Raw genomic sequence first — 13060 nt, 5'->3', positions numbered from 1 at the left:
ACAACAGCCCAAGGCTAGCTTTCTCTAGCCAGCAGGACTGTCATCGCTGGGAGTTAACCTCTTACTGACCCTTCTCTAGGTATCGTCTCTGCCAAATGTCAGCCGTATCACTGTTTTGTGTGGCTGTCAGTTCCAGTAACATTACTTGTAAATTCTCACCTGATTGCCATCTGCCCCTTCTAACTGCCATGGTTCACTCTTGTCTCCACCCCTGCTACATTGACTCAGGAGCTATTATACCATCTAAGAGACTTTCTTATCTCCTACAGACAGGGAGAAAAAAATGAATAACAGTTTGTGGTGGACTAAAGAATGCCATAAATTCTCTGACACTATTCCCATCAACAAGTGACTGCCCTTGAATCTGGGCTGGCCTGGACTGTTCTGATCAATGGAGTAAGAGAGAAGTGACTTTATGCCAGTTCTAGGCCTAGCTTTTAAGAGAATTGGCAACTTCCACTTGACCTCTTCAAGCCCTGAACCTCCATCAAAGTATTCCATCTTCCCTGTTGGAGAGGCCCTAAGGCTGGAGGGAACAGGGGCCCAGCCCCACCCAGCCAGCCATGCATCCTCTCCAAGGCACCAGGCATGTGACTGAAGTCCTCTTCAGGCTTCTAGAGCAACCTGGCTGTCAGTTGAATACCACCAAGGGACTCCAGGTGATGTCATGTGGAGCATAAGAAATGCTGAGCTGAGCCCTTTCTGGATTCGAATTCATCCAGTGATGAGATATAACAAAGTGGTTATTGTTTTAAGCTGCTATGTTTGGGGATGGTTTGTTACATAGCAATAAATAACCAAAACATTCTTCCACAGAAGATTTTATTGTGCCGAGTTTCTGCCAAAGGGAGGAATCTGGTTTTAGCTCTAACCCCAATAATCTTTATATTGCCTTTTATCTTCACAATAGGCTACAGAAAATGTTCACTGCAGAAGTGGACTCCCATTTCTACTGATTCTTAAATATTAATGTACCGAAGAATTGCCTGGGAAATTATTAAAAATGCCAGTTTCTAGGACCTCACCCAGATATTCTGAATCAGTAAGTCTGGTATGGGGCTCAGAAATCTGCATTTTAAGAAAACGCCCAAGTGATTTTGACCCGAATGGTCCCAAGAACACACACGGAGAAGCATTCAGTAATACATGCCTCAGATGGCGAGGCTGTGAAGAGAGCCATGGCAGCAGGAACGGAGAGAAAGGAAAACAAGGTGCTTTAGCATAATCTTCCCTGGTCCCATTCTCTAGTCTCATTTCTAAGCTTCTCACATCGGAATTCTTAAACTCTGCATTCATTTAACATGTTACACCTTTCACAGAGCTTCGTGTTTTCCATTTTATTTTAGCCTCTTAGCTCCTGTGTGAAGTAGAACAGACATTTTACAGGTAAGTGACTAAACTATATCTGACAGACATCACATGCAGTATGTCTGGGCATGGAGTATCTAAAGCTAAGAGCCCTGGGCCTTGTCACTCCGAGGTCTTTATTTTACTTTGTTAAGGAACATCAGGTTCTTCAAATCAGAAACACTGCCACCAGGAACCATCTTCTTCCTCATGATCATTACAGTCCTGCTTAATGACTAGGCATGGATTGCTACTCCCCACAGCTTCCAGCAGCTTCCGGGCTTCCTCATCAAATGCCTCTTTGCACAACCTGAGAAGACAAGGGAACACCTCTTCTTGCCACAAAAACACCTCTCAATTTTCCCACAGCCCTTTACTTTCTCTGGAGAATTATTTTCAGGGGGGAAAAAAAACCTGTCAGTAGAGAGAGAATATTAACATGGCTGGGTAGTGGGAAAGGAAACAGGGAAACACTGAGGGAAATACAGCAGTTGAAGGAAAATGGAGTATAAAAGAGAAGGAGAAAATAGATTACATTTTAAAGGATCTGCCAAGAGCCTTTTCCTATTCAAGCAAAGTACTTCTACTCATCATGATTATGAAAACAGCCAACACATATGTTTGTTGTTTTTGTTTTTGTTTTGGGGGGGTTTTTTTTTGGCCGTGCTGCGTGGCTTGCGGGATCGAACCCGGGTCCCCTGCAGTAGAAGCACAGAGTCCTAACCACTGGACCACCAGGGAATTTCCGCACCCCCCCCCCTTTTTTTTAATTGTTTATCATATGCTAGCCACTGTTCTAAATACTGCCTATGTGGACTCAGGTGACCCATTCTCACAATAATGCTATGGGTATATATTATCATTCCACCCATTTTACAGATATGGAAACCAAAACACAGAGAGACTGGAGACTAGTGCAAGTTCAAATATCTAGTAAGTGGCAGGGCCAGAGTTCAAACTCTCGTAATCTGGCTCTAGAGTTCTCAGCTCTTTACTATGCTACAGTACATCTCTTGAAATTCAGTGTTCTATGGGAGAAAAACAAATAAAGGCCTGGAAAACACCCAAGGATCCACAATCAGGTTGATGCTGAGTCTTGCCATTAACAAGCGGCTCCCCAAATGCCTCATTCCAGGAAACTTTTCCACTGAGAAGCCAATGAAGACTTACCCTAGAACCTGTAGTTTACATTCAGGAGACCTCAAGACTTCACATAACTTCATAATTCCTTCATGCTCTAAGTTATTCAGGGCCAGGCTTATTTTTATCAGTTTTTGGTCGCTGCTAAGAGGAGAGGAGAGATCCTGACAACAGAGAGAGATCAAACCACAGTGTTCCAACCTGCAGGGAAGAGAGACTAAAGATGAAATGAACTTTATCCCATGACAGAGGGCATGCACACAAGAGATCTGTGAGCTGGGAGTGTGGGATAACTCCAGAAGCTTAAAAAATGAGCACAAATAGGGTAAAGTCAAGGAATATAAGTATGGTATTATTTCTAGATATTTATGGGTTGAATATGTCCCTTCCTATATCATGAATTAAAAATTCATAATTATGGTCCAGGGAATAAATAAGATGTGGAAGCACACTAAGGAAAACTATGAAGCAACTGAATTCTTGGATAGGATTAAAAATATAGCAACATAAGTAGATCTTAGAAATATGGTATTGAGTGTTAAAAGCCAAGATATACAATAACCAAGACATGGAAACAACCTAAATGTCCATCGACAGAGGAATGGATAAAGAAGATGTGGTACATATATACAATGGAATATTATTCGGCCATAAAAAAGAATGAAATAATGCCATTTGCAGCAACATGGTTGGACCTAGAGATTATCATAATAAGTGAAGTAAGCCAGAAAGAGAAAGAAATACCATATGATATCACTTATATGTGGAATCTAAAATATGACACAAATGAACTTATCTACAAAACAGAAACAGACTCACAGACATGGAGAACAGTCTTTGGCTGCCAAGGGGGAGGGGAGGTGGGGGACGGTTGGACTGGGAGTTTGGGACTAGCACGTGCAAACTATTATATATAGAATGGATAAACAACAAGGTCCTACTGTATAGCACAGGGAACTATAGTCAGTATCCTGTGATAAACCACAATGGAAAAGAATATGAAAAAGAAATATTTTTAATATTTTTTTTTAAATGTCCTGTGTATTTTAAAGAAATTAAGGGAAAAAAAGGTAAGGTATATAAATGGCACCATGCCATTTATGCAAAAAATTCATACATCTAAAAATAACATTGCATCTTTTATAAGGTACATATAGTTCTATGGCATATTTCAAACACATTAGGTAAGTTGCCTATAGGTGAGAAGGGGACATGGTTAATGGATATAAATTAACCAACTACTCAACCAACCAATAGTTGATAGAAGGCCCTTGCATAAACCAAAGACAATATAATACCATGAACTGGATCCATGGAACAGAATAGGGAGCCCAGAAATAAACCCACACACCTACAGCCAATTAATCTTCGACAAAGGGGGCAAGAATATAAAATGAGAAAAAGATGGTCTTTTCAGCAAGTGGAGCTGGGAAAGTTGGACAGCTGTATGTGAATCAATGAAGTTAGAACTTATCCTCACACCATGCACAAAGATAGACTCAAAATAGCTTAAAGACTTAAATATATAAAAGACACCATAAAACTCCTAGAAGAGATCATAGGCAAAACATTCTCTGACGTAAATCATACCGACTGTTTTCTTAGGTCACTCTCCCAAGGCAATAGAAATAAAAACAAAAATAAACAACTGGGACCTAATCAAACTTACAAGCTCTTGCACAGCAAAGGAAACCATTAAAAAATGAAAAGACAACCTATGGAATGGGAGAAAATATTTCCAAACGATGTGATCAACAAGGGCTTAATTTCAAAACATACAAACAGCACATACAACTCAACAACAACAAAATAAACAACCCAATCAAAAAATCGGCAGAAGACCTAAATAGACATCTGTCCAAAGAAGACATATAGATGGCCAATAGGCACATGAAAAGATGCTTATCATGGCTAATTATTAGAGAAATGCAAATCAAAACTACAGTGAGGTTCCACCTCACACTAGTCAGAATGGCCATCATTAGAAACTCTACAAATAACAAATGCTGAAGAGAGTGTGGAGAAAAGGGAAGCCTCCTACGCTGTTGGTTTGGGAGTGTAAATTGGTGAGCTACTATGGAAAACAGTAGTGAGGGTCCTCAGAAAACTAAAAATAGAATTACCATATGATCCAGCAATCCCACTCCTGGGCATATATCCAGACAAAACTATAATTCAAAAAGATACATGCACCCCTATGTTCATAGCAGCACTATTTACAATAGCCAAGACAAGGAAGCAATCTAAATGTCCATCAACAGATGAATGGATAAAGAAGATGTGGTATATATACACAATGGAATACTACTCAGCCATAAAAGATAATGAAATAATGCCATTTGAAGCAACACAGATGGACCTAGAGATTGTCATACTAAGTGAAGTAAGTCAGAAAGAGAAAGACAAGTACCATATGATATCACTTATATGCAGAATCTAAAATATGGCACGAATTAACCTATCTACAAAATAGAAACAGACTCAAAGACATAGAGAACAGACTTGTGGTTGCCAAGGGGGAGGGAGGGTGGGAGAGGGATGGACTGGGAGTTCTGGGTTAGTATATGCAAACTATTACATATAGAATGGATAAACAACAACGTCCTACTGTATAGCACAGGGCACTATATTCGGTATCCTGGGATAAATCATAATGGAAAAGAACACGAAAAGGAATGCATATATGTGTGTAACTGAGTCACTTTGCTGTACTGCAGAAATTAATACAACACTGCAAATCAACTATATTTCAATAAAAAAAATAAATTAAAAAAATATATACATAATACCATGAACTGATGAAGTATGTTAAATTCAACCTTTTGGACCTGATGATCCCCCCTACCAACTAATTTTAATTTTCACCTTCTGTTTATCTAGCCATTCAACATTTGAGTGCCTATATAAGTGCTGAGTATGTAGACATATTTTTCAGTTACTGCCCACATGGAATACACATTAATGTGGTGGAGCAACAATATCACTAATTATGACACAAGGTACATAAATATCACACAAAATAAACCTTAGGGTTAAAAGCATTATAAGACATAAAAGGTTATCAAGAATTCATCAGGAAACATAATCATTCTAAATTTGCAGTCGCTAATAAGTCTCAAAATATAGAAAATAAAAACTAACAGAACTACAAAGTGAAATACACAAATCTGTAATTATAACAGAGATTTTAACATATTTTTCACAATAATCGAATAATCTGGAAAAAAAATCACTAAAAGTACCAGATGATTTGAACAACAGAATTAACAATCTTAACTGATACAAAATACTGTAACCCACAACTCTTCATGTTCTTTTTAAGCACACTTGGGAACACATATAAAAACTGACTATATATGGGCCATGAAACAAATGTCAACAAATTTTTAAAAATTTAAATCATGCATAGTATGTTCTCAAACTACAGTGCTAGAGATTAAATATAAAAAGATAATAAGAAACCCCTCTTATGTTCGAAAATTAAGGAGTACACTTTAGAATAATCCATGGGTTGAAGAAAAAATCATAAGGGAAGTTAAATATTTTAGACTCAAAATAAGAAAACACTACAGATAATATCAAAACTTGTCTGGTGAAGTTAATGCAGTGATTTGAAGGAAAATCATAACCTGAAGCCTGTTAGAAAAGAAGGAAATATTTATGAGCTAAGCATCCAACTCAAGAATTTAGAAAAATAATGGTAAAATAAACAACAAAAGTAGAAGAAATAAAATAATAATTAATGAAACATGACTAGCTATCTAAACACTAGAGATGATTTAGAAATTAAGCAGATAATAATATAATAACACTAGACACTTGCCAGTAAGTTTTAAAACTCAGCTGAAATGGATAAAATCACAGGAATAATATCACTTACCAAAAATTACTCAGTAAGAGAAAACCTACATAAATATATAATTATTTAAAAATTGAGTGAGAAGTCAAAAAACTCTCCACAAAAAGGGAACTCCAGATCATATAGCTTCACCAGAAATTTCTACAAAGTTCAAGGAAGAAATAAATTCAGTCCTACACAACCATATGCTAAAACCACACCCGACTGGCTAAAATTTAAAAAATTGAGTCTGACAAAATTGACAAGAATAGAGTGCAACAGGAACTCTTACACACTGCCAATGGTAGAATAAATTGGTACAATCCTTGGGGATTTTCCCCATGATATAACAATTCCACTCAATTATTTACCCTAGATAAATGTGTACACATCTCACAATTCATGTATTAAAATACTCATAGCAGCACTGATCATTAAAGAAAAAAAATGAAAACAACCCAAAAGTCCACCAACAATAGAGTGGTTCTATAGTAGAGGAGAACTAATAAACAGAAACCTCAATTAAATAGAGTTGGGAGACCAGAAGAGGGAGCTCTCACACCCTGCAAAGACACTAGAGCCCAACTGGAAGAAGGACTTTGCTGGCAAGGACTTAGCCAGAGAAAAGCCATGGACTCTTAGTTTACTGTAGCCCTTCCAGCTCCCTTTTCCTCTCTATGAACGCATTCTGCTTTCCTTGCCACGTGGAGACTTGCACATGGCTCATGGTGGTTACAGCCCCCAAATTACAATTCTCTGCTAATCCCGAATAAATCTATTTTTGCCAGAGAAATATCTGGCAGTCTATTTGTTTCAGGATAGCAATAGTTTATCATATGGTCATTCACTGGAATCTTTTACAGCAATAAAGATGAATAAAAACAGCCACATGAAACAGCCGGGTGACTCTTACAATCATAACATTAAGCAAAAAGAAAATCATAACACAAAAGAATACATAAAGCATGATTCCCTGTATATAAAGTTCAAAATCAAGCAAACTTCAAGTATATTGTTTATGATTACATATATTATGGTTCACTGTAAAGGAAAACACATAAGTTACTGCTGTAAAAGTCAAAATGATGTTTACTGCTTGAAGAGGAGAGAGGCTGTGATTTGGGAGGGATGATTGAGGGGAATTTAGTTTACTGGGAAAATTCAATTTCCTAATCTGAGTGTGATTATATACACGTTTGCTTTTTTTTAATATTAGTTTTATTTATTTTTCTGTATTTTATAAAGAAAATGCTTAAAATATAATTTGGCAGAGCTTAAAAGTAACAGAAGAGAAAAATAAAAATTATAGAATGAAGGTCACATTAAAAGAAGCAAAAAGAAGTCACAACTGCTAAAAATACACTTAGGAATATGTAGGATGAGTTAGAAAAATCCAGCAAAAGAAGAATGAGTTTTAAAAGATTAAAGGAAATTACGGATAAGGAATACAGACAAAAGAGATCCAACATAAGCATGTTGAAAAAAAGTTAGACAAGTAGATAAGCAGAATCTAAAGATAGGAAACCCTAACAAAAAAAGAGCACAATCTTCAGACTTAAATGGCATATGAGAAAAAAATATTGATAAAGAAAATTCAACACAAGACAAATTATTGGGCCAAAGAAGAAATTCTAAGGACATACAGGCCCAAAAAAAAAAAAAAATTCTTTTTAAACAGTAAGGATATTGAAGGGGAAGAATCAGCTGGTTTCAGACTTTTCTACAACTAGAGTCAATGCTAGCAGGGAACGGACTCTGCAGAACTCTGAGAGCATAACCAAAATATGATGAACACAACCAAGCTGCGACTCGAGTTCACAGAAAACTAAGACAGTTTCAGATATGCAAAAAATCTCTGGACCGGCCCCTCAAAATTAAATCAAAAAGATTACTGACTGTACCTCCCTCACCAACTCCTGGTCTACATTCCTTACTGGGGCAGTTTGGTCACGAAATGTGGCTATCCCCTGAAATGGCTCATCTCTTTTTGGCCACCTCCTGGGTAATGATTAGGATGAAAGGGAGAGAAGGTTCTATTAAAAACTATTTTGAAGTTTCAGGATTGTATCCTGACCATTCCTCGGCATGATGCTTTTCTTTCCCTCACAGCAACTCCAGGCCACCCTGATTGGTACACCCTCCAGGTGGCAGGCCAGCCAAAAAGGGCCTTTGGGATTCAGACTTCATTCAGATCAGATACCTGGATTCTCTTTTGGATTGACAAGGCCCTAGGTCATGAGGATAATGAGCATTTGGTTGAGTACAATGCTGGACAACTCCCCCTACAAGCCAAGATGTGGGATGTAATGGGTTTCTATAAATGTTGTAGAATTGCTTTTGTCCCTTTCCCACCTGATTCCTCTGGACTGAAGGCCTGGGTGCCAGTGGCAGATGATTAGAGAAAAAGTGAAGTTATAGACACTGGGATGGGACACACTGACTTCATGGCTGGGGGGAAGACTAGCAACACTAATACGTGGGGAAGGAACACCTTAGAACCTGGGAGGTTCGGGGAGTGGGGAGAACAACGAAGGCTCTCTTTTTCACCCTAGATCCAACACTACTGCCTGGCAAAATAATTATGTGGTCTGCTTGAGTCAAGCAGCAGCTGCGGCTGGCAACCTGACCCACTGCCCAGTTGTCATGCTGTCCACATGCTATGAGAACGGAAAATCTCACATAGACATGGCAGGCCCTGAGCTATTCTGTTGTGCTTGAGGCCATCAATGGCAGACCCCAAATGTGGACCCCTCTCATGTGTATAGACACAGTATGACTTTGTTTCAGTCTGACTGATACAAATTCCTAAAATTCTCTTGATGCTGGGAACAGCTGTGGGTTGTGTCACATATGGCAAACAAAGCAGTTGTAACTACTCAGTGGCACTGCCCACCTGATATAACCAAATCAAGGTAACGGTGACCCAAATCAAATATAACAACAAACCACACACTGGAGCGACCTGTGCACCTTCAGGTTATGTGTTTGCATGTGGGGAAGTGTAGACCACTGAATGGCTCTTTAACGGGCAAGGGGTTGCTTTTGGCCCATCTTTTGCCTCCTTTATTTATTGCCAATGACACCAAGAGCAGCAGGTCATTCTAAATTCCCTTTCATGAGTTGTAATGGAGAATCAGACCCATTGTTCCTCCTGTTGTTATTCAGCTGCTGAGCCCAGGACCCTGGGGCATGGTTTAAATCAATACTGCAATTTGGCCTTATCCTGTGCTTGGAGTCCTTGATAGTGGCCTTAATTAAATGGCACATGAGACAAACTGAACAAATTTAGTCCCAGCTTCTGTTGGTCAGACTAATCAGAGTGGCCAGTGGAGTGGCTTATCCACGTGAAAATTCACCAGAAGCGAAGACTGTACTGTGTCGGAAAAGTGTTGGATATTCTGGGGAGACGTTCTTCCACGGGTATTTCACTCTCCCACATGTTGTACTGACAAAAATGCAAGGCCCTGACAATACTTTACCTGGCTGTTTCCTAGGATGTGTGTGCAGTGAGCAACCTTGATGGATGAAGAAATGTCTCCCTCCAGGACAAAGGGCAGGCTTGCTCACTGCTTGCTATAAAATGGTCAGTTCCCCAAACTCAATGTTCCTCTCCTGGAATGTAACCCACTGCACATGGAGGCATCCATCCAAGTCTTCCACATCGACCCTGTGGGACCTGGGGCACTCAGGAAACTGACACAAACATGCCCAATGCTTACGGGGCTATACTCTGAGTAATGAAGTCCTCTGTCTCTGATAGGATTCTACATCTCCTGCCAGCATCCATTAAACAGTAATAGGCTAACTTATTAGGTTACAAGCAGAATAAAATTAAAATTCAGACCCCAAAGTTACATCATAATTGTGAAAAATACATATATAAATTGACAATGGAAACACAGAAAAGCAGTACTTTCTTGGAAGAGCCAGGAAGACGTATCATAGTGTCTAGGCTTCCCACATGTAGAGCAAAATTCTTGACCCAGAGGTCAATAATTCATGCTGTATAAGTAAAAATGTACTAGCCAATATCAATCAGTTCAAGATTTAAAAAGAAAATAAAAATCTAAACAATACATTATTGAACATAAAAAGTACTCAGAACATAGGACGAGATTTTATTAGATTGCAAGTTCCTTGAGACCATAGACAGCATTTTTCCAGATAGAAAATGATTAGTAAAACCTTTGATTTAATAAGAAAAATTAATTCAAGGACAGATGGAATATCTCAGGATGACAGAACACAAAAGACCTAAATTAAGTGCTATTTACTTAATACATACCCTGTCCAAAGTACTAAGGGGGACACAAAGAAATGTGAAATATGGCTTCTATACTAATAACATGTAATATACTGATCCGTATATATGAAATTCAGATTCTCATTTCTGAGAATAACTTACCTTCTAGCCCCATTTATTTTTCATCTCTCCATATACTAAATTTCTTCTAGCTGTGTAAGCCACCAAATAGGTATCATTTTCCTAATGGAAAACTGAACTCACCCAAGCCTCTGAATATTGCAGTTTGGATGTCTCAAAGCCTCAAACAGAATTCTTACTCCATCATCCTGCAAGTCATTGTTCCCAAGGTCCAGGCTCTGCAGGTTTGGGTTGTTTAAAATAGCAGAAGCCAGATCCAGACAACATGCATTAATGAGAACACAGCCCATCAATCTGTGAGAAATAAAAAAGAGAAGTGAGATCTTCAGTTGTGAGGCTTTATTAGTTTATTCCTAGGAGAGACGCCCAGGTATTTGAGCCTTTTTTCTGAGCCTTTTCTATCTATAACCTAGGGTGCACATAGGAAGGTCTAACATTACTAGTAAAAACAGATGAGATCTCTTAATGAGCAGGAAAAAAGCCAGCAGGTAAAACTGCCTTCTCTCACAAATAGGTTGTTTTCTAGTAAGCTTCCCAAATCAAGGGTATAAACACTTATTTCTACCAATACCAAAAAAAAAAAAAAAAATGGATATAACTTTCCCAAGGAACTCACAGATCTCTATGCCTTCAGTTGCTAATCTATTTTTGAAATAAAAATGCTGTCCAGGAATCTAAAAGTCATATTTCTGAAGAAGAAAGAAGCTTCATACAAAAAGGTATTTCCTTCAAGTCCTTTGTAGGGCATTCAAGAGCATTCACAATCTGGCCTTGTGTTCTCTTTCCATACTTTGTTCCCACCCTATTTTCCAACCATACACATCCATTTTCCCCCCAAATATATCACATCTATCTGCATTCCCCCTTTCTTCTCTCTTCTTTCCTTCTGCTTAGAATATCTGCACATAACAAAATCCTCTTTATCTTTCAAGACTAAAGTAACTCAGTTTCTTCTGTCCTATTCCTTGCTCCTTGGGACTTTTGCCATATCCTTTTAACAACATATGGAATCTATATATAGTTGGCTTTATATTTATTTCCCTGCCATCTGCACTTTGTGAGTTACCTTAGGACAAGAGCATAACCTCAGAGATAACCTTTAGCCCCCTCAGCATCTAGCTCATATTTGTTGTAAATATTGGTTGAGAGAATTGGCATCCTGCAGAGGCTATGAAAGTAGCTAAGGAAGCACAAATTTGTCTATGTGTTTACAGCAATGCTAAGGAGAAAAAGCAGGCTAAGCAAACATCTTGTGTGCATAGGTCACTTAGAAATTATATCTCTGTAGCTGAAATGAAGGCACTGGATTCATTTTTTTAATCTATTTTTTAAAATACACAGCATGATCTTTTATTTATTTATTTATTTATTTGGCTGCTCCGGGTCTCAGCTGCGGCATGCGGAATCTTCCATCTTTATTGCAGCATGCAGGATCTTTAGTTGCAGCATGTGGGATCTTTAGCGGCGACATGCAAACTCTTAGTTGCAGCATGCATGTGGGATCTAGTTCCCTGACCAGGGATTGAACCCGGGCCCCCTGCACTGGGAGCGTGTAGCCCTAGCCACTGGACTACCAGGGAAGTCCCAAGGCACTGGATTTAATGATAAACTCCATTAAGTAAAATGTCTTCTAGTTGAATAATAATCAAGGAAACCAGAGAATCACATTGTAACCCATATCATATACATTTCCCCAGAGGAAGTACAGGTGCTTAGTGGATCCAAGAGTTCAATCACTTTAGTGTTTACAGATGTGACAACCAACTATTAAACTCATTTGGAAATTTGGTTATCATGAGTCAGTCCAGTCAGGCCAAACACTTCTGGGTATATCATTGATCATCAGTTTATCCTTCTAGAAAAACAATGTTGGGCTTAGACCCTTAATGACTCACCCAGGCTACTAGTCCCATGGGAGGCCCTAGTGGGAAAGTGAGATTTCTAAGCGACACTTCTATCTTGCTTCACTCGAGCCACAATATTTACCTAATGAAATATTAAACATCATGTAGCCATTAAAATAATCAGATAATTGTATGTAAGTATTTAAATGTGTTTCTGAAATACTATCATGTGAAAAGGAAACCTCAAAGTCATGTCTACACAGTAATCACAATTACATATACACATATCATGCACATGTATGTCTACCCACTCCCAGAGCAAGGGAGAACATAATAGGAATAAAAATGGTTGCTGTTTAAGAATGACTGGATTGTTGGATATTTTTAAAAATTTCATTCCCAGTTTCTGTCAAAGGTGACCTAATTATAAACCTGAGTTTAAGAAAGAAAAACTAGTAGAGGACAATTTCAGCTTCACGGATGTAAGGTAGAAGACACACAGTAGAC

At 38.4% G+C, this 13060-nt stretch overlaps 1 protein-coding gene across 1 annotated transcript in view; it reads right to left on the bottom strand.

The window, feature by feature from the left end:
• The window catches only part of NLRP14 (NLR family pyrin domain containing 14), a 54802-nt gene that overhangs the window by 16926 nt on the left and 24816 nt on the right, over window positions 1–13060 (bottom strand). The window contains 1 exon segment of the mRNA XM_082476784.1: window positions 10833–11053. Coding sequence (XP_082332910.1) covers window positions 10833–11053 — 221 coding nt within the window.

The sequence above is a fragment of the Balaenoptera physalus genome (genome assembly GCF_965194825.1).
Source record: "Balaenoptera physalus genome assembly, chromosome: 10".
NCBI lineage: Eukaryota > Metazoa > Chordata > Mammalia > Artiodactyla > Balaenopteridae > Balaenoptera > Balaenoptera physalus.
Note: the sequence above shows the minus strand (reverse complement) of the source record. Positions and strands in the feature narration are given on the sequence as shown.